This window comes from Stegostoma tigrinum, chromosome 16 (assembly GCF_030684315.1).
Source record: "Stegostoma tigrinum isolate sSteTig4 chromosome 16, sSteTig4.hap1, whole genome shotgun sequence".
Taxonomy (NCBI): Eukaryota; Metazoa; Chordata; class Chondrichthyes; order Orectolobiformes; family Stegostomatidae; genus Stegostoma; species Stegostoma tigrinum.
This window is the reverse complement of record NC_081369.1, coordinates 48605004-48628280: the sequence shown is the minus strand read 5'-3', so window position 1 is coordinate 48628280 and position 23277 is coordinate 48605004. Positions and strand designations below refer to the sequence as shown.

The 23277-nt window shown below is 41.5% G+C and overlaps 1 protein-coding gene across 2 annotated transcripts in view; it reads right to left on the bottom strand.

Moving 5' to 3' along the window:
- Positions 1 to 22925, bottom strand: part of wfdc1 (WAP four-disulfide core domain 1) — a 57236-nt gene extending 34311 nt beyond the window's left edge. The window contains exon 1 of one of the 2 annotated variants that reach the window (XM_059651751.1): positions 22470 to 22925. In XM_059651751.1, coding sequence (XP_059507734.1) covers positions 22470 to 22601 — 132 coding nt within the window. In that variant the 5' untranslated portion in view covers positions 22602 to 22925. The remainder of the gene's footprint in view (positions 1 to 22469) is intronic. The other variant, XM_059651750.1, reaches the window with a different exon arrangement.
- Between the last annotated feature and the right edge of the window lie 352 nt (positions 22926 to 23277).

The window sequence follows — 23277 nt, the reverse complement described above, 5'->3', positions numbered from 1 at the left end:
AAATTGCCACCTCCATGGAAAATGCCTCTAAATGGCTCTCTGAAGAAGGGTCTAGGACCGAAACATCAGCTTTTGTGCTCCTGAGATGCTGCTTGGCCTGCTGTGTTCATCCAGCTTCACACTTTCACTCTTGGATTCTCCAGCATCTGCAGTTCCCGTTATCTCTGATCTTTTAACTTGCTGCCTTTCGTTTTGTGCATATTTAGCTAAGTAACTAGAATTATTCACTCGTATATTATTGATCTTCTTGGCACCCAAAGAACAGTTTGAAATTGTCTGGGCCACCTGTAGTTCACAAGGTCGGTTTTTACTTTCCACATAAGCACAACATTAAAGGTAGAAGACAGAAGGTGGTGGCGGAGGGTGGCTTTTCAGACTGGAGGCCTGTAACCAGCGATGTGCCAAAAGGAACACTGCCTTTTGTCAATTATATAAATGACTGGGATGTGAACAAATGAGGTATGGTTGGAAAGTTTGCAGATCACATTAATATTGGCGGTGTAGTGGATAGCGAAGGAGGTTACCTCAGAGTACAATGGGATCTTGATCAGATGGGCGAATGGGTTAAGGAGCAGCAGATGGAGTTTAATTAGATAAACGTGAGGTGCTGCATTTAGGAAAGGCAAAAGCAAGGTAGGATTTATACACTTAATGGTAAAGTCCTGGGGAATGTTGCTGAACAAAAAGGGACCTTAGAGTACATGCTCGTAGTTCCTTAAAAGTAGAGTCGCAGCTAGATTGGAGAGTGAAGGTGGTATTTGGTATGCTTGCCTTTATTGGTCAATCCATGGAGTATAGGATTTGGGAGGTCATGTTGCGGCTGTTCAGGACATTGGTTAGGCCACTTTTGGAGTACTGTGTGCAGTTCTGGTCTCCCTCCTACAGGGAGGATGTTGTGAAGCTTGAAAGGGTTCATAAAAGATTTGTGAGGATGTTGCCAGGTGGGAGGGTGGGATGGGAGGAGGCGAGTAGGTTTTGAGCTAGAGGGAGGGGCTGAATAGGCTGGGGCTATTTTCCCTGGAGCATTGGAGGATGAAGGGTGACCTTATAGATGCTTATAAAATCATGAGGGGCATGGAAATTGTCAAGAGGGGCATGGAAATTGCCAAGGCCATTTCCCCCCAGTGAGGGAGTCCAAAACTAGACGGCATCGATTTAAGGTGAGAGGGGAAAAGATATAAAAGGGAACCAAGGGCTAACTTTTTCCATGCAGAGGGCATGTATGGAAAGAGCTGCCAGAGAACGCAGTGCAGGCTGGCGCAACAACAAGTTTTAAAAGGTCAATGAATAGGAAGGGTTTAAAGAGAGATTTGGGCCAAATGCTGACAAAGGAGACTAGATTTATACAGGATTTCTGGTCAGCATGGAAGAGTTGGACTGAAGGATCTGTTTCCATGCCGTACATTTTTATAACAAAGTGTGAAGCTGGATGAACCCTTTGACTCTATTAACTGGCATTTATTAATGCAGCAAAGTCGCAGTAACTTTCATTTTCCTGCAGGTGGCCCTAGTTAACAGGGTAAACACAGCTGAACTGTACACAGAGCTGCCTACAGTGCTACTATAACCAAAGAGGTTTCTGCTGGTTTACAAATGAACCGCTCAGACTTGGACGTTTGGATAAAACAATTGAGCTTTCGTCTCTCACTTGGAATCAAAATGTTAGGAGCAAAAAGGGGCAATTGCCCCACTGGCCCATTACGATCTTGGTGAAAGAGCCATGGAAATCCCAGGAAAAAAAATCCCGTTTCTCGAGTTTGCCATAACTCTCTTACTGATGTTAAACAAAATAAGGATGCAAAATTTCCAAGAAAATCCAAACTGTTGTGGATAACTTTGTATTGTATCTCTGCTTTTAAAACAGTTTTGCGTTTTCTCTTCCTTTTACATTTGCACTCATGAAATGGGAGGAAAATAATCAATACTGTACTTTAACAAAAGTTAGGTGTAATCACAGAATACCATAATACTATCATTGAAAAAAGGAGGTAAAAAATGTATAACGTGGTGGCATAGTAGACAGGGAAGAAGGTTATCTAAGATTACTAAGGGATCTGAATCAAACGGGTCAAAGATCTGAAAAATGGCAGACGGAGTTCACTGGAAAAATGTGAGATATTGCACTTCAGTACAACAGAAGTAGGGCTTATACAATTAATGGCAGGCCTTGGACAGTGTTGTAGAACAGAGAGGCCTAGGGGTTCAGGTACATAATTCTTTGAAGTTTCTGTTACATAGAGACAGGATGATTAAAAAGGCATTTGCATGCTCACCTTCATTGCTCAGTGCTTTTAGTATTGGAGTTGAGATGTCATGTTGAGGTTGTACAGGACATTGGTGAGGCCTCTTCTGGAATACCGGGTCCAGTTCTTGTCACCCAGTAAATAGCAAGGATATTATGCAGTTGGAGAGGGTTCAGTAGTAAGGTTTGAGTTCTCAAGAAACTGTTTTCCAACGGAGTGTAGGAGGTGACCTGATACCCGATGGGTGTAGGTAGAGTTAATAGTAGTTGCCTTTTCCCTAGAATGGGGGATTAAGACGAGGGGGTGCATTTTAAAGGCGAGAGGAGAGAAGTTTAAAAGACACGAGGAGCAAATTATTTACCGAGGGTGGTTTGCAGGTGGAATGAACTTCCTGAGGAAGTGGTGGATGTGGGTTCAGTTCCAACATTTAAAAGACATTTGCATAAGTACATAAATGGGAAAGGTTAGGAGGCAAATAGGCCAGGAGCAGGCAGGGTAGGATTAGTTTAGCTTGGGATTATGTTTGGCACAGACTGGTTGGACCAAAGGGTCTGTTTCCATGCTGTATGAATCTATGACAAGATTTTATCCAGATAAATAGTATGACACAGGATTTGATATGCAACAAAAGACCAAGGTCCAGTTAGTTTATAATCTATCGTCTTGATGATTGCATGATTCAACAATAATGGAATACTTAACTACCTTTATAGATCAATTTCCAGGCACGAAAGGACACTAAGAAAACTAATGGTACTAAATTTGGATAACTATCATCTTTTTGCTCCTATACATGTGACAACATAACAGATGATAATTTTAGCTTCTGAGTATCTTTATTACAGCAAAAAAAATGACCAATTCAGTTGAAATCTTAACAAAAATATTTACTCCTGACCCACGTAAATTAATAAAGATTCGTTACATTTTTGTGCTCTGCTGGCTTATTTCAGTCTAGACAGTACAGTGGATTCTACAGTACAGATCTGCATCATTGGAAGTAGACAGTGTCAGCTAAAATTCCTGAGTCTGAATGTTATCTAGTAATCACCGTGGTTGATGTCAATCTAGGTGGGGGCAAGCTAGGATGCCTTGATGCGGATGGTTTCACAATCAAAAATGTCTGCTAGCACTGACTGCATGGGTGGAAATGTAACAAACAGCCTCTTAAACAAGGAAATGAAAGACCAGTGGCATCTGCAAAGGTCCTGTTACTAAACATTCACTTATCTCAAATTATGGATTCTAAGAACTCTCACAATTGATGCAATGCTTTCTAAATTGGTGGTAGGGTGGGGCTGGGTGGAGGGCTAGTTTTGTCCACCGATATGGTCACCGTCATTGTACAGACTTGTTGAAAGAAATCAAGTGATATGTACAGCATGTGAATAATAACCTTATTAACAGCATGATACAGCAACACTGTGCAAATTAAAAGAAATGTGATGTGAACTACATAAACCGGTATAACATAATTTATTAGGCTGCTGCTTGTTGAATTATAAGGCTTCAGTCAATTTTAGATTCATTATAAATCCTCAAAATTTTTAGACGACAGAAATATCACTTGGTCAACAACAATCTTCTGAGGGTCAATCTTGGAGATCCAGATTTTCAACAAATAGCCTGAACAATATTTACCTGTAATCACTATCCCATGAAATACATCAGTTTAGTTCAAAAAGTTGAACTTTAATTGATTAATTTTGTTTGAATTAAATTAAATTCAGAGTAAAGGATCCATATTTTTTCTCATGTAAAACTTGACTCCGCATATCAGTATCCTCCACTCGAAAATCAATGCCGTTTCAGAAAATGCAATGGTGCTGTTGACATGGTATTTGCTTCACATCAGATCAAGAGAAAGACCAAGAGCAAAACTGAAATTTGTATTCAACATTTATTGATCTGCTTGTCACCTTCAAAGCAGTTAGTCATGAGGACCGAGAGAAGATCATGGCATAATTTGGCTGTCGAGAAAAGTTCATAGTTGTGGTACAATTATACAATGGCATATTTTGTTCCTATCATGAATGATGAAGTTTTTTTCAGACAGACACTTTCCCAGTCTATGTATTGGTGCGTAGCCTGTTTAGCACAATGTCCTCTGCTTTTCAAAATATTCTGGGGCAGTGAAATTGCATTCTCATTAGATGTTGCACAGACAGCGATAGATACTTCAATCTAAGGATACTTGTAATATCTCAAACCAAAGTACATGATGCTGTGGTTCATACATTTCTTCTCACTGATGATTCTGCCCAACATGTCTGTTTGGAGCACAAACTGTAAGACTGCATTGCCCACTGCTCGTCTGCACGTGATACAATTTTGTCCTAATCATCAGCTCCAAAAAGATTGAGGCCATAAAATCAGGGAAGATTTATGTCATTGAGAAAGGTCACTTGCCCATCATGCTTGCACCATCCAAGAAAAAATATGACCCACCTAGCTTTCCAGTATTTGGTTCATACACCTACAGGCTACTACACTCGGGATGCACTATCCTTTCATGCAGAGAGCTCCAGATCCCTTAACAGGAGGTTAAAGAATTTTCTCCATCTCCCCAATCAAAACACTTTAAATGTGCGCTTCCTGCCCACTGTCCTTTCTGCTCAATAGGTGCTTCCCACCCACTCAATGCAGCCCTGCCACAACTGAGTGACTCTCCATTTAATCTCTCATCAGCCTCCTCTGTTCTAATGAGAGCAACCTGAGCATATCTGATCTTTCTTCAGAGCTGCAAATGAAAGCATCTTCTGTCCAATCTTTAGGGCATAACCCTTCTTCAATAAAATGATGAGAACTGCAAATTGTATGCAAATTCTGGTCTAACTCATAATTTGTACCATACCAGCGTAACCTGCCTGATCAGACCAGGTCGAGCCTGGTGCTCACGGTGCCTAGTTCAAACTACTTTGCCTCTATGATCTGCCAATTCTAATTCTGGCCTCCAAATAAAATGGCTGCAACCAAGCCAAGAGTGGGTGGAAACACTGTCTGCTTGATTAAAGCCCATGTTTTTGACACTTTCCTGCAATGGGAAATCCTTCAAAAAGCGCTTGCAACAGATATGCAACTATAGAACGCAGGTCAAAATGGAACTGATTTAGTTTTATTGTCACATGTACTCAAATGAGCACAGTGAAAAGCTTGCAGTTGCTGTATTACAACATCACCTTAGGCACAAAAGATACCTAAGATCAAATTCTTTGGAAGCAACAAAAAATAAGTAAAGAAACAAATAGCCCAGCATTGTAGGTCATAGGAATAAGTGATAAAAATAAAGTTAAAAGTTCAGAATATCAGTCTTTCTGATGATTTGCAGTTTGAATTGCATTGTCTATGTGAAATTCATGCAACATAAGAGTGCGTTGTGGTGCAAATGCTGGTTACAAGCAGTATCACTCATGTCATTGGTCTTTGTAAATTGTAGATGGGTATCTTCAAAGTAGAAATAATCACAGGTGACCTTACAAAAGCCCTTTGCCGGTCACAACACATACAGATAATACAAGATCCACAAGGGTGCACAGGGCTACAGAATTGATTCTGTCTGAATTCTGTTTTCAGAACTGTAAGCATAATTCATGGCTCCATTATGTGCAGTAATGCCTTTCATGGGTGATGTGAAGCTGGGAAGGAGAAGGAATCAGTGCTCATGCAGTGCTTACGCTCTACTACTATTTATTTGCCACATGGCTGGTGATACATTTATTCGGTTATGGTCCGATGGCATAGTATCAAGATAAATTACTACATGGCCCTCCTTGTCAGAATGTTCCATTGGATGGAGGAATACGTTAAGTTGTCACTTGAAAGGGAGGTGAATACGGACTGCTGATGTTGCTAAGGTCCTGTCCTGTTTCTTGTGGTCCCCATAATCCTTTCATTACGAGCTTGATTAATGGATCCATCTACAGCAGGTACGGTCATTGCTGTCACTGTGATACAACAACTGTGCAGAGAAATGAACCAGTAATTGATGCGCCAACAAACCCTGGACTAGTGATAACCTCTAGCCTCTACGTACTAAGGGGTCATAGCCGAAGAGTCCTTGAGGATGCACTAAAGACACAGGGTAGGCCAGAACCTGTGGTCCTTATTGCTGTCTCAGCTGGAAGAGTGAAGTGCAGGCAGAAAATGCCCTAGGACATGATTACTGAACTGTTCCAGCTTGTATCTTGGGACCTACAAACAAGGCTATGTAGCCATCCTAACCAGGTTGCCATAATGCGAAAACAGCATTGAACCTTTATGCTGCTGGCTCAATCCAGGAAACCACTATATGGGATCTTTCAGTTGTCCATCTACAAATGTATCAAGACTGCAGCCGCTGTCATTTGTGCCACATCACACCAATTTGTCTGGTTTCCTCATGATGAGGTCAGATTTGCAGCCTGGGCAGTAGGATTCAGCAACATAGCTGCTTTCCCACAGGTGCAAGGCACAATCGACATAAACACATTGCACTGAGAGGACCATATCACAGTGCAACAAAGCCATCAATAGAAAAGGATTCCATTCTGTTAAATGTGCAAGTGATCTGGGATCATTAGCTCTGAATCCTGGTAACTGTGACGCCTCCTTACATCCTTGAGATCTCTTCTGAAGTTCCTGCTTCGTCTTAGGGTCCAGATGCTGTACCAGAATGGTTACTGGCAGACAAGGACTATTGACTGTGACCATGACTGAAGACTTCAATATGCAACCCCTCACTGAGGCTAAGTGTGCAGACAATACTGCTCATTCTTAATCCAACGTCACAATGCAGCCAAAAATACAACTGCTGAAGATGATGCTCCCATGCTTGGCCTGGTTGGGGGCGGGTGGTCAGGATGTAAAAGGTGGCTACGGTATACTCTGGACAGAGCGTGCAGTATAATCCTAACACGATGTGCTCTGCACAACTGGAACAGGCGATAAATGAACGTGATGTAGGTTGAGGAAGTGGCAGAGCAGAAACTATTTTCCGAGGAGAATCAGGACATTGAGGACATTGGGCAGGAGGAACATCACCTTCTGCATGATGAAATGCAGCTACATCAGGCAGTACAATACAGTCAGGACATGATTGACATCCAGTTCCAGTAGAATGGAGCTGGTTGCTGTGTTCAGTCATGAACTGTAAAATTGTTGGTGCTCAATGTGCAAGCAATATATTTGTACTCCAAGCAGCAAATGCAGCTTCTGGTTTGATTTCTGTTCACCTTTGGGGCAGAAGAGTAGAGGTGAATCTTTTGAAGGCTTTTCTATAATGCGATGGCCACACTTTCATTACTAATAGATGCTGTGAAAAAGTGGGGATTCAGGAAAGCAATGACTTAGAGAAAGATGTAAGATGGCAAATGGCTAAGGATCGATCAGTTGAGACTTGTGTTTAAACAGCCATTGTTTCAAGAATGTGCTGTCGCATATGCAAGAAAGTGCCAGCCATGCCATCTGGTATGGTATGCAGCTGCTGTGCCAACTTTGACAGTGAAGGATGAATCCGACTGTCACCATTCCACAGAGTGCATGTCTCAGGCTCCAAGATGGTGTTAGTGCTACTGATGGCAGTGATAGCCCGTGATATCCTGACACTAGCAAGTACTTCTGATTACAGGGAATGGGTGAATCAGGCTGGCATCAGGGACAGTGGCAGCATACAGCCTGGTCGGTAGTTAGTGAGATACATTAGGGATGACAGCATGAGAAATCCCACTTGGACTCGTAGAGAGAAACCCTCCACACTTCACCAAAATATGGTGAAATTTAGTCCCCTACACCCAATATTTCACAGTGCACCTTAAGCACAATACCTTGGTGAAGACAGATGCAAGAGTGTTCATTAACAATCACCTTCTGTCTCTACACATAAAAGCACAAAAAGACAAAGTCTGGGCTCTACTCTTTCCTTTTTGTTCTCTTAGTGTAATAATAAACCATCTGAATTAATCTTGTCAATGCTCTTTCATGCTCCTGCTTTGCTTTCCTAAATTTAACTCTCTGCTGTCAATACTTCGCTTGACTTTCTGTGGCTTTGAGTTCTTGGTGTTGAACATAAGCGTTCCTCATCTCTCTTATCCTCTCTTGTAAGCTCCATGACACCTGGGAGGTCTGGATTTGGCATTTTCCACAGTGGAACATATTTATCTTGAACCATTTGAATCTCCCTTTTGAATGCCTTCCATGGCCCCAGTACGGATTTATCTGCAAGTAGATGTTTCCAGTCTACTTTTTGCTAACTCAATCCTCTGCTTTGTAAAATTAGTCTTGCCACCAACTCTGCCTTCTTTGTCCCTTTTTCATAATTAAATTAAAGCTAATTATGATCACTACCACGAAAATGCTTTCCCTGCTGACATTCCTCCCAACTGCTTAGTTTCATTTCCTAAAACTAAGTCCCACTGCTCTGCCCTCTCGTTTGACTTAGTACGTATTGGCCAAAGAGTTCTCAGAAACGCACCTCAAACATTCTGTTTTTGTGCCAACTTTCCCCACAGAAAAAATATGCCAAGCCAACTGCTAACATCAATGGCGCGGCCATCAGATTTACCTACCTTGGCAGCACTCTCCGCGGAACAGTATGTCAGAGACCTGCACTGCCATTGGCAAGTTATGAGCAAATTTCTGGTAGTGAAGAGGACTTAGTCTCCCAATGAAACAGAGGACATAAAAAGCAGTTGTTCTTCACACTATTCTTTATGCCTGAGGGGCAAGGACCAATTACCTCAGGTATGCTAGCTTAATGCATCACTTTTGGCATGAAATTAACTCAATTAACTTTTTGTATTTACGTATTTATTTATTTTATGATATATGGGATCACTGGCTGGGCCAACATTTATTGCACCTGACTGGCTGTTAAAAGACATCCACATTGCTATGGGTCAGCAGTCACATGTAAACCAGATCAAGGATGGCAGATTTCTTTCCTCAGCAAACATGAAAAATAAAAATGAAAATTGCTAGTAGTTGTAAGAACACCATTAAGCTAGCTTTTTAAATCTACAGTTGTTTTTTAAATTGAATTCAGATTTCACCATCTGATATGGCGGAATTCAAACCCCTCTCCCACAATATTGAGCTAGGGTTCTGCATCACTAGTCCAGTGACATTACTACAACACCACACTCCCTAGTTGACGTTGAGGTCATTTTTGATTATGGAGGATGAATGTTTCTACATTTGTGCACCTTCTCAGATGTGCTCATTCTGCAGGAGAGCCAACACAACTATTTTCACCTTGGCAGGGGCTACTTGCATTACAGTCTACACTGCTGTTTGGACTCTGCAACATGATGGGCAGATTTACGGCTTGTCTTTGGCGATGGGATGAAAGATTGTATCGAATCATTAGAAAACTGCGTGGTAAGCATGGCAGAATTCCAGACTTGCTGTGGTTGGAGGCAAATCTCCTCACTGGCAACAGGGGCTGTCTTGCCTAAGCTCTTGCAGTAAAATTATTATGAAGCAGTCGTTACTGTTGCAAAAAGCATTTCAAAGAACTTCACAAAACCAGCTTGGAGTGCAAGGAGCATACAGGCAGTGTATGACTGAACAACTATAATTTAAAGAGAGCTGTATGTGTTCTCCTTGCCTAGTTATATGTTTGTGGTGGTGACTTCCCTGGGTCTGAATCTTTGTGGTTCAACTCATCTCCCTTTGAAAATTCCTGAATTAAAAATTGACTCCTATATTGTAGGAGAAGAACCACAGGAAGTACTAGAGGAAACTGAATGTTTGAATGACAATAATTAGAACATTTCCTTTAAGGAAAGGATGAATGAGGCTATCATGCAGTAACATTTCAGGATTTCCTAAATTAAAGTCCCATCATTTCACAACATTGCAAACATCAATTTGTAAAAGTTGTTCGCAAAACAGAAAATCTGTCATGAACTGCCTTAAAGAAATGTCTTACGGTTGGTCTCCTATTACACCAGTCTTGGAATTTACTGTGCTAGTTCCATTTTTGTCTCTATTATGACATGCTGTGTTAAGGATCTCTTTCCAGCCCATGAACTTAAAATAATGTCTAGGTAAGCCATAGTAAATTTAAAAACTGCATTTCAGTTTTCCAACATCTGCAATAATTGCTTTTACTCAAGACAAAAATGGGCTTTCTTACAGTCTTTGATAAAATCTGTGTGTTCAGTTTATCTATTATATCCAAAAGTGTCCCACCTGATGAAATTGGAACTTTATTTCATACGATTGTGCAATTTCATTATCCCTCTTACAAAATGGCAGTCAAGGTTGTAATGACTTGAATACTACTGAAGAGAGATGCATGTGGGCAAAGGTTTTTGTGTCACACTCATCAGGGCAAATATAAGAATATCAAATATCAAACAGCCACAATGATACATGTTAAACAACAGAAGGGCACTGACTGCCTATGAGATGTGGAGGTGCCAATGTTGGATTGGAGTGGACAATGTCAGAAGTCACATAAACACTAGGTTATAGTCTAACAGGTTTATTTGAAATCACAAGCTTTCAAAGCACTGCTCCTTCACCAGGCAAAGTGAAGGGAAGCGCACAGACAGAGAATGCAAGCTAGTCAGCTCATTGAGTGTCCTCTGCCATTCAGTGAGCTTAAGGTTGATCTGATAACCCTCATTTCTACTTTTCAGCCTTTTCCCCCATACTCTGTTTCCCTTACAGATTAAAAATATGCTGAAATCAGCAGTAAATATTCTTAATGACACAACCTTGACAGCTCTCTGCAGTAAAGAAATTCCACACATTCACTACCTTTTGAGAGGAGAAATTTCTCATCTGTTTCAATGAGTGATCCCTTATTTTGATATCACACCTTCTAGTCCTAGGTTTTCCTCAACCTCTCCGTGTCAACCTTCTCACACCCTCCAAGAATATGGTCTATTTCAATAGCATCACCTCTTATTCTTCTCAACTCCAATGAATGCAAGTTCAACCTACTCAACCTTTCCTCATAAGAAAATTCCTCCATAACAGTGATCAAGCTAGTGAATCTTATCTGAACTGCCTCTGATGCCTGTATATAAGTTTTTGGAGGAGACCTAAAATGTTTACAGTATTCTTGGTCTGTCTAAATAGTGCCTTGTATAGTTTTAGCAAGACTTCCCTTTATTATCCGTTCCCTTTGATATAAAGGCCACATTTCGTTTGTCTTTTCAATTACCTGCTGAACTTCGAAGTTAACTGTTTTTGTGATTCAGGCATGAAAACTCCAAAATGCCCATGCTGCAAATTTCTGCAGTCTTTCTCCATTTAAATAATATTCAGCTCCTCTATTCTTCCTGACAAAGTGCACAAACTCACGTTTTCCCACATTATGATCCATCTGCCAAGATTTTGCTAACTCACTTAACCTGCCTACATCTGTCTGTTAATTCAGTGTCATTCTAACCACTTGTCTTACCACCTATTTTAGTGTCATCTGCAAACTTGACACTGAACTCACTCATACTAACTTGTACTCTCATTAGCATTTTACTTCTCACCCTTTCAGCCTGACTAGTTCTGTTAGTTGTCCTGTTCACTTAGATCCCGGATACCCTGTTTTCTCAACTAGGCCATTATCAGTTTATACTTTCAGTGAATGCACGGGTAAAACTATTTTGATCTCAGTACAGAAGCAAAGCTAATCAACAGCAAACAACATGAAATTAGATTTTGCTGTGGTATGTTAACATAAAACCTGAGTTTACGTCACTTTGAACTTCTGCATGACTGTAAATATTGGAAGGGAATGCTGCAGAGGGAGTTTAAAGAGAAGCCATTCAGATATCACCAGTTTTAGTCTCCAGAGAAGTTGAAAGTTCCAGGTCATGAAACACGGATTCAGTTTAAGTAGGGAAGGTTAAGGTATAGCATATTATCCTATGCGTCGTAAGCAGGTGGAATAGCCTATTCAGGGAGAAAACATTAGTGATTCAGCAGCTCAGTGGTTAGCACTGCTGCCTCACAGCGCTAGGGACCCGGGCTCCATTCCACTCCACAGCCTGTGTGGAGTTTACACACTCCCCGTGTCTGTATGGGTTTCCTCCAGGTGCTCTGGTTTCCTCCCAGTCTAAAGATGCGCAGGCTAGGTGGAGTGGCCATGCTAAATTGCCCGTAGTGTTCAGGGATGTCTAGATTAGGTGGGTTATTGGGGGATAGGTCTTGGTGGGATGTTCTGTGGGTCAGTATGGACTTGTTGGACCAAAGGGCCTGTTTCCACAACATGGAATTCTATGAAATGACATATCTTGTAAGTTAAGAGAGGTGATCAGGTTTATTAAAAGATGTGAAGTATGTGACCAGCCCAATGGATACAACTGGTTTGATCTTGTATCAGTTCTTATGTTTCTAAAGGCAATGAGACATGTTGCTGAGAGGTTAATTAAGCACAATATCTTCAATGACACCATTGTTGTTGAAATTTGTTTTATTCTTTTATGGGATGTGAGCACGCTAGCAAAGCTAGCATCTGGTGCCTTTCTGGTTTCTTTCCTTAAATTCCTTTAAACCTAAGTAACCAGGTCAGATGGCTAATTAAACAATACACAGAAAGATTTTAAAAGGACCTGTGAAGCAACTTTTTTTTGTTGAAACAGAGTGGTTAGTGTGGGAATGAACTGTCAGAGGAAGTGATGTATGCAGATACAGTTACCATGTTTAAAAGACATTTAGATAAGTAGATGAATGGGAAAGGCTCAGAGGAATATGGACCAAATGCAGGCAGGTGAGACTAGTTTAGTTTGAACCATGGTCGCCCTGAACTAGTTGGACCAAAGGGTCTGTTTCCATGCTGTATGACTCTACAACTGTATTACTGTGGATCTGGAAATACATTAAGGCTAGACCAGGTAAGGTTGGTAGATTTCCTTCCCTAAAGGACAAGAGTGAAAATGTGTTTTTGTTTAAATAACAATTAATGACAATTTCATACTCACCATTGCGGAGACAAGCTTTTATTTACAGATTTTACTAATAGAATTTAATTCTATCAGCTGCTGAGAAATTTTAAAGCCACATCCCTTGAACATTAGCCCGGGTCTCTGAATTGCTAATTTAGTGATATTACCATTGCTGCACTAATTCGTGATCTTCTGTTCTCCAGGGTTTACCCTCTAAATTTACCACCAGCAACAGTACAGAAAGTTCATTTTTAGTCCATAAGAACTTAATACATGTAGAGAGAGACAGAGACAGAGGCAGAGACAAATTCTTTAGAGTCAGATTAAATGCCAACAAACTACAGGCAAATTTTTATACTTTGGTTCAAAGAAGGAGGAAGCCCAAATACAGTAATTAGCAACTACTTAGCTCAGCTCAACCATTCTTGCCAATCATACAGAAATTACCAAAGGAAGTAATTAGGAGCAAAATAAATACTTAGAAAGTAATAGACAGATCAGAGATTAACGAGAGTCTCCACCAGGCAAGTAATGCTGCAGTTACCTAGCAAACATTTAAATAAAAGGGCATTAGCTACAGGGTTGGTTAATGTAGCCTTACTGGAGGAATTTATGCAATGCCATGTAGCAAATTCATTGAGAATATTACATCCCATGGGTCTCCTGACTGCATCAGAGTTCATACAGTAAGGATTTGTGGTGTGGGGGTGGGGGGTGCAGTGAGTCGGCTGGATAGGTAGGATCGACTTAGAGGCTGGCTGGCATCATCGGTGTTGCTGTTTGAAGTTTTTTTTGTTTACGAGAGTGATTAAAATTTTTACTAAGCTGGTGCCATCATTCTAACACTTTCTACGCCATCATTGCAACACTTGAGGTCAGGAGTAAATACATCACCCTGGTTTCCAACACTGATACGACATAAGCTAGTTCCCCTCCAAGCCATATACCATCCTGACATCCAATCATATTGTCACTCCTTCATTGTCACTGAAGTTCTGGAAATCCCTTCTGAACAGCTTTGTGGGTGTCCTACACCTCATGGACTGCAGCAGTTCAAAAGATAGGTTATCGCCACCTTTTCAAGGTCAGTCAACGATAGGTAATAATGCTGGATTAACAAGCAACACCAATGTCCCATGACAAAATTTTTAAAAAGAGGAGAAATGTGTGGGGTGATTCAACTCTTCAAATACAACACATATTGTTCCTATAAACAAAGAGGCCGTTCCAGCGAAAAGGTCCCATTTGTCCCATAAAAACCAAAAGAACTGCATATGCTGCAAATCAGAAACAAAAACAGAAATTGATGGGAAAGCTCAGCAGGTCTGACAGCCTCTGTTGAGAGAAATCAAAAAGTTAACAATTTGGGTTGAGTGACGCTTCCTCAGAAGATGGGAAATGCAGGCTTACAGGGATAGGGTGGGGCTAGGTCTGGGTAGGATGCTCTTCAAAGGGCTGAATGGCCTGCTTCCGTTCTGTAGGGATTCTATGATTACAAGTTGCATTCATATTTAGTGCCTTTTTAAACTTAATTGTAACTGGGCAGTTCTTCAAGGAGGAACAGCCAGCAAAAATGACAAACCAAGTAAATTAGATAAACGGAAAATTACTGCACAAAGCATATCTAAGAACAGGTGGCTTACATTTAAAGTAATCACCTGTGGTTTCTGTCTATTTTGACCTTAACCCTTCTTAGTAGTTCTACTTTCAATACAAGATCATGATTTTATAGTATAATAAAATTAAATGGTTACTAAACTTCAGTTTGCTTCCTACACGATGAAATATTTTAAGTGCAGGTCGTAATTACCTAGTCTTACGTTGCAATTTATGCAACTTCAAGCTTCAGGATGACAGAAATGAGACAGAATAGAAATTTTTCTGGAAGAAAATGTACCAGACAAATTACACCTCCGAAAGTCTTCCTGCTTTTGTCTAATGGTTCAACTCTGTAATTCAGCCCATTAAGAACTCAACAAAAATCTCTCAATTTTGATCTGCCTCAAATTGCAACTCACTAACGAGTTTTGCGAAGATTTGTAGCTCAGGTTCTGGATGTGAGTTTGCTCGCTGAGCTGGAAGGTTAGTTTCCAGACGTTTTGTCACCTTTCTAGGTAACATCATCAGTGAGCCTCCAACGAAGCTTCGTTGGAGGCTCACTGATGATGTTATCTAGAATAGTGACGAAACGTCTGAAAACTAACCTTGCAACTCACTGTTTATTTGACCATATGCAGCTCATTTTAAAAGCTCAAACTTTCAGTTGAAAAATAGTGATGATTTGGACTTCTATGATTCTACCCATATGAATGGGTATTATAATACACATTTGAGATTTTGGTCTCTTGAAGTGCTTATCTAAATGAGCCAAGCATTTCAGTGAAACCAGCATGAAATGTTGAGTCATTTAGTGAAGTTGAGATTTTGGTCTTCTGAAGTGCTGATCTGACTGAAATAAGCATTTTGGTGAAACAAGCATCAAAAATTGAGTCATTTGGTGAAGTTGAGATTTTGGTCTTCTGAAGTGCTTGGCTCACTGAAACAAGAATTTTATGAATGGGTATTATAAATACATTTATCATTGGGGCCAAAAATCATTGTGGCTTATTTTTCAATTCCTTATCAGTTATTATAACAACACTAATTTCCCTTTTCCATGGAGCCAAAATCCCAGTTTACATCTGACCAACGCTCCTCGGCATAGTCCTGTCATTTCCATTCAATGGAGAACTTGGACGGACGATTCTGAATTTCTATGCTGACAAAAAGCCATTGAATGCTCTCTCCAAGAGAAATTTAACTAGATACACTCTCCTACTCTTTCTCTGTAACCTGCAAATATTTTCCCTTCAGGTACCTAGCTGATTTTCCATTAAAAGTGTTACATACAAGATACAGATGTTTGACTTTCGAATTCCACCATCTTATTTTTTCCTTTGGCTGAAATTATTTCAAAAAGTAAAAGTACCGACTTAAAATAGCTACAGCAATCAGCCGATCACACAGGCTAATTAAATTTCAAGAAACTAATACGAAATAAAATTGTCTGAACTGTAGTTAACACTTTTAAATCAGAGACTTAGTCCACCCAGCTAGGCTTGAAGAAACTCTGTGTAGATTTATACCACCATGATAAATTTTACACCTTGGAGATGTATGATATCAAGATTAGAAATAATGAAGTCAGAAACAGAAGTAAACAAACCAAGATTCTCACTAGCGAATTTTGAGATGGTAATTCAGAGGGATTATTTCCTATCAACAGACTAATAAATGTAATCTTGCCTCATTAATATGCAGCTCCGATCCTACCTCTGCCCATAAGAAACTAGGCGTCAACAATTGCTGGCATGAAAGTCCGAATGGGTAAGTGGTTATGTTTGCACCTCTATCCCATCATTTCAGATACCTGGCAACATTTCAAGGCAGGCACCCTGGCAACACATGTTCACGGCACATCTCTGATGCATTTACACTGTGTGCCTGTATTTCTATGCTGTATCTCAGGGTGCACCAACAACTTTCATTTGAATGCTGCTGCAAGTATACTTTACCCACAGGGACAGGCACCCAGTTTATGGATTAAACCAGGGTGTATCTCAAGGCTGTTTGCTTGCTCTCTCAGCGCTTGCCTACCTGCACACCTCAAAGCATCTTTGTCCTGACTTGCATTTTTGCACTTTGGCCCCTCAGCCAGAGCTGCCGGGTTCACAGTACTTTTGCATTGTCTTGTTATTTGGTGCAGGCACAAAGCCAGGTCCTAATTTAGGTCAAGACACTCAGCAGCCACTGGGAGTTTCTGTGAATGCAGATAGATGTGCCACACATTGGCTTCTGATACCATGAAGGGCTGTTGGAGATTGTGCAGTGCAGAACAAGTAAGAGGGAACATTGCCCAGTGGTCAGCTATCTTCTCCTGGAAAGACAGAAAGGGAGGTATTAAGGAAGATGACAGTGTCTAGGGCAGCTGTTAATGTTGCTACAGCTGTGGGAAAGGTGGTGAGGTGTCCCAAAGGAGGGGTTCACACAAAAAGCATGCAAAGTTAGTGGTGTAGGGGTTCTGGGGAGGGTGATAGTGAGCGGGAGGTGATGCCGCATGCGAATAACTAGAGTGGTAGAGCATGAGCCTTTGTCGGGTCTGAGTGCAACCGTGAAGATAGAGTAAATGTGAGGCAGTAGAGTAAAGATGGTGGTACTTACTGCAGATAAGCAGAGAATGTCATTGATCTTCTTCTTGGTGCCTGTCCATGAAGTGGGACACCAGGTTTCCCACCCTCCCATATTTGGGACAATTGTCAGGAACAGCATGGGGCAGCCTTTTAAAGGTGAGGTGAAAACTTGCCTGGCATCTCACGAGAAAACTCTCCATGAAACTCCATTAGACTGATACTTTGGCAAAATACAACAAGATTCAGCTCCAACTCTCTGCTGTCGAAATTGGGGAGATTGCAGAGGGAAGTCAATGCATTGCACCTCACCTGCTTATAAGAAATGCCACAAACAGTATCACCTCCCTACATGCAGTGCTGAACTGAAAACAAAACCCTTTTCTCCCTTACAATTTTGATTTGGCGACAATTCTTTAAACTGGTTCCTTATTTTCTTGACCTTTATGCCAATGGGAACACTTCTCTATCCGCCCTAATTAATCACCTCACATGGGGTATCATGGCGTCTCAGTGGTTAGTACTGCTGCCTCATGGGGACCCAGGTTCAGTTCCACCTGTGGGTGACTCCGTGAATTGAGTTTGCACATTCTCCCCATGTCTGTGTGGGTTTTCTCCAGCTGCTCTGCTTTCCTCTCACACTCCAAAGATGTGCAAGTTAGGTGGATTAGCCATGCTAAATTACCCACACAGTGTCCAGGGATGCACAAGCTAGGTGGATTAGCCATATGAAATGCAGAGTTACAGGGATGAGGTGGATCTGGGTGGAATGCTCTTCAGTGTGGGCTTGATGGGCCAAATGGCCTGCTTCCACAAAGCAGGAATTCGATGATATCAAATTTCCCCTCAGTATTTTCTTTAAAAGAAAAACCCTACCTTCTCCAATCCATTCACATCACTGAATTTCTCAGTAAACAGTCATGCTTTTGGAGTTACTTCCTTTTTAAAAGCGGTTTGTCTGCTACAATTCATCATTTGTGTTTGTTGTTATATTGGTAGTTAAGAAGGCATCTTTTCTTGCATACTTAGCATCTGCAGTGACATTTGGCATAGGATATGAATTCAGATGAGCCCTATCAGCTTCAATTGTACATGAAGTCTCTTAAATCCAATTCAGAATGTTTGCTGGCAGCAAGAATTCTTGTTCACCACCAGAGCACATTGAAAACTGACAGGCTCCGGGCCAAGACTTCCCAATATGGGATAGTACTGGATGAGATTCTTCACCTAGAAACATTTGCTCTGCCTGAGCAGCAGGGCAGGAGCAAGTTTATCATTATACAACAACTTGTTTCACCCAGTTTACTGCAGAGAATGTAAATTGTTAACAGGGAAAGATGAGCTTAATGAGCACTTTCTTGGCCCAGGAAATGATGACAATCCTTAGGATTGTCAGACCATCTCAGGGTTAAATTCTGTACTGGCATTTATGTTCATTTGGAAGCGTAAACTCCTTCAAGAGACTGAGTTGCTCCCTCTCAAAAGCAGCGACAAATGTTTTCTTTCTTGATCTACACACCGGTCGACATCAAGAGATGTGTAGCTGAAAAAAAAATCACAGCTCTCTATCTTGTTGTTGCTTTGCTCACTAATTTCCTCCTCTCCTCTCGAAGATGTTGGATCTTTGAAATTTCTCAGAAACAAAGTCCCCTTCCAGTTATTCAACTCAATCCTCCCACGATGGATAAGGAGTAGGACTCCTGAGCCGAGCTTGATTGCTCTGCCTGTTTCTATTTTTTTAAGAAGTTTTTCTTTGCACTTTTTTCCGCCCTTTTCCTTTTTACCTCCTATTCTCAGGTGGCATCAGACTCCTAGCCTCAGCGTGGACTCAATTCCTGGCAGTCCCAGCATCAAACTGAAGCCCGGTGCGGTCTGGGTTGGAAGGACGGTTATTCTGAACGCTTGTTTCTTTATTTTTCTAAAATTTTCCCCTTAAAAATTTGTGCTTAAGTAACAGTGATTAGGTACCTTGCTACCTAAGATTGCGCCGTAAGTAGTAACTTGTAACCTTTGCACTGTACTCGTGAGTACGTGTGACAGTAAACCTAATTCTCAATATGAGGTGACTTTTATCTATTTGAAAACCTTGTAATTACGTAAGCTGTTTCAGTCATTTAACCATCAAGAACACCAAAACCAAACCAGCCCGATTAGCATCCTATGTGCCTTCAAATTATTAGTATTTAAAGAATCAATAGTAATCATTGGATGATGCTGGGTGCCAGAGGAGTGAATGCATCTGGTTTCAATATTTTGGACGTGGCAAGGCCAACATTTATTGTTCATTGTGAAACTTTGATATAACTGAATGTCCAGTAGTGACAAGGGCATGGATGAGAAATGAGGAACATTATGGAGGTGGCTGCAGTTAACAGAGGTGAGTGGCTTGGAATCTCAACTCAGCCACACAAGACTCAGACGCTGTGAACAGTCCAGTTTGGCCTCTGACACGTACCATGGGAGGACAGATCCTGTCTGTCCGATGTGATGTCTCAGTCCTTGCATGGAATTTTGTATATTACATTGGTTCTATCCATAGTGGCTAAGGATCTTTGGTTTGAGTTAGCACTTGGCGTAGGGTTGATGTGGGTTGTGCGCTACTCTGATGCCTAATGGCTGTAGGAATCTTGTGTTCAGTTTGGATATGTTCTTGATGTACGGTAGTGTGGTGAGTATGTTAGGGCGTACAATGTTGTTGTCCATGTGACAGGCATCGTCTGATCTAGTTGTTTGGGTATCCATTATCCTTAAATACTTGGTGGAGGTCGTCTTCTTCTCGGCCAGACAGGAAGAAAATTGGCCACAAGAATACCAACTAGCAACAAAAAAAACACATGGCCAACATGCACTCATTTCCATTCACATGGATCAGGAGAACCATTAGTTTGATAGGGACATCACCAGGATCCTAGGATGGGCCAAACCGTGACACAAACAGAAATTCCTAGAAGCCTGGTTTTTCACCCAGAAGGCCACAAAACACACAGAACTAGACTCTATCATATACACCACTGTGAAGAAAAACCAGAAATGAGTTCATCAAGTCCAACGGACCCCAGAGTTTAAATACCAGGTGGGAAAACACAACAGTGCTTCTTCGGAGGCTGCACTGATGTTACCCAGCAGGGCATTGAAACGTCTGCAAACTAATGAACCAACCACAGCATCCACAGCCTGAGTCACAAATCTACTCACAAACCTTAGACACCAGAGACAGAGAGAGTGGTGTTGAGGCAGAGCTGAGCAGAGCACATAGGTGGTAAATCAGCATATTGCTTTCAGAGAATGTTGTTCAGAGGCAGAAATAGGAAGGGTTTGATCTTTGACTTACTACAGATGTAAGAGGAGCAAGATAAGCTTTTGCATGTGATCCTTTTGACCATGAAAGAATAGGTAGGAATGGAGTTGAGCCAGTTACAGTTCCACCCAGCCGAGGAGATTTGAAGAATGCATGATTTAATACCGATACTGCAACTTGTAACGGATCTAGTCATGCTATGGCCTACTACCAACATAATGTTTTATTTAATCCTCACTAAATCTGCACCATATTACTGTACTATTAGCACCAAGTTTCTCCTTGTTCTTACATCCTCAAAAGAACACGAATTGCATCTATTCATTTTATAGAAGGCAATACTTTTCACTTGTCAGTGCAGTTATAATTCACACAAATTAAAACGCAGAGTAGTAAAGATAGCCGACACAACGTAATGCAAAAAAAACCCCTCACATTCCGGGGGTGGGTTATAACTCACTCAGAGATGGTAAGAACTGCCAGTGCTGGAATCAGAGATAACACAGCGTGGAGCTGAAAGAACACAGCAGGCCAGGCAGCATCGGTGGATGCTGCTCGTCTGATACAGCCTGGCCCGCTGTGTTCCTTCAGCTCCACACTGTCATCTCATATTCCAGGCATCAATTTGCAGAAAAGAGTAGTTCATGTGCGATTGAGAGCTTCTTGAGCAGGACAGGCCAATATTATTCCCGGCTGGTATGTTCTTTAGAAAACAATGGCTAGCTATCAGAAGCTGCTTTCTATTCAGTCATTAAACTGGCTCCAGATAAAGCTCACCATTCTTGCTTGCTTTTCAAAGCATCTGCTGTGATACGTTCACGGTTAAGATAACATTAGCCCTTCAGCGATAGGAAATTTATTTCAAACGTTCCCAGCAGGATCGGCGCTGTAGTTTTTAATCACCTAATCAGCGATGATGTGCGCGCATTCTACAGGAATTGAAGCTACTTCAAGCATCAGATTTGTTTTCTCTCTTGCCATCAATTCCACATCACTGTGGCTATAGAGCTCTCTTTATTTTTATCTTGTTTATTTTTGAAAAGTGCAGAAGTTGTTAGTTTGATTAAACTACACCATTCTTGGGTCCTAATTATGCCATTTGAGAATACCGTTTACCTCATCGAGATATCAGGTTCTTAAGAGGCCTTACCAATGTTACCACGATTTAAGAAGCTAAAAAGAAAGCGTTAAACAAAAGTTAAATAAACTGCAGATGCTGGAAATCTGAAACAGAAACAGGAACGACTGGAGAAACTCGGTAGGTCAGGCAGCCTTAGTGTCGAGAAAGCAGAGTTAACGCTTCGAGTCCAGTCACTTTCTACTTTTTTGCTGAGTTTCTCCAGCAATTTTCTGTTTCGTGTTAAATGTGGACAGGAAGGGTCTCTGCCAGTGAATAGCAAGACCCCACGAACGGGGGCTGGGAACGGATTGCCCACGTTGTGCCCGAGCAACCGGGGAACCAAACTACCCCACTCTCACACTACTACCCAGGCTTCAGATCTCCATCAGGTTTCTCTGAAAAAATTGCAGAAAATACTTAAAGGGGTGAACGCGTTCAGAATGACGAGGTTTACATAAATACGCATGAATTTCTCCTTTGAGCATTTCCCCCCAGTCCTCCGGGCTCCGTTTGGTACTGGGGCTGATCAGGAGAAACTCCAGTGTGCTGGGATTTTTTTTGTTCCCAGTCGACTGTTAATTTATGACTTTAAAGACGAGTAAGCAATTCATCTCCTGACTACAGCGTCTTAAGCATGTGTTCTGGATTAAAATCGGCTCGTTGCCACTTCACGTCAAAATGCTCACTTTAGAATCAGTTTGTCCTTATTTTGTTTTAAATGGCAGTACCCCACAGCACCCCCCACTCCCTCTTTTGAACAGCCGTACTCACATCGTTTTTATCTGCTACTTTCACACGGAGGCTTTTGGCAAACCCAGTGCTAGGCTGTAGCGCTGAGAGACAGAGCAGGACAGCCCCAAGCGCTCTTAGAAAACTTCCCTGCCAACTTCCACAGCGACCCATCGTCCCGACTGTGCTCCCGTCGCTATCAGAGGGCGGCGAACGGAGGTTCAGAGCTAGACTGGCCGAGTTTGCCTGCAGAGTCTGAGGAAGTGTAGCGAGTTAAAGCCGAGGAGCGGTATGGCACAGATCCAAGCTGGGAAAGCCTTTCTTTTTGTGTCTGTGCGATTAGATATTCACGCCTCTCCTCCACCCACCGACTGTCTTTACTCTAATATTAGCCAGATATATTTAGATATCTGCAAGCGTCTTCTCTTCTGACAGTCTGCCCTCACACACCGACTACAATAAACTCCTTAACTGGGAGCCCCATCTCCCTTACAGCTGTGTAGAATGAGCAGCTGACCCGTGTTCATTAAAAAAAACACAATAAAGCAGCCGGCATATGGGAGCAATGAACCCATTTTTGACACGGTGTAAATTTAAATCTGGTGTAAAAAAGAAATGAGTGAGGCAGATTCCAACGTGCTTCTGATTGCGATAAAGCGGAAGAAAAAGAACGTTTCGGACACAATTTAAGGCGGTAGGCGGATTAAATTCAAGAAACAACGGTTTGAAATGAGATCAGTGTTTGAAGACGGTGCCAAATGTAAATCCAGATGCCCCACTGTTGCTATGTGCCAACGTTATATCTACACCAACAGACCTCCAGATCCTACACACCCCAGCCATACTGAAT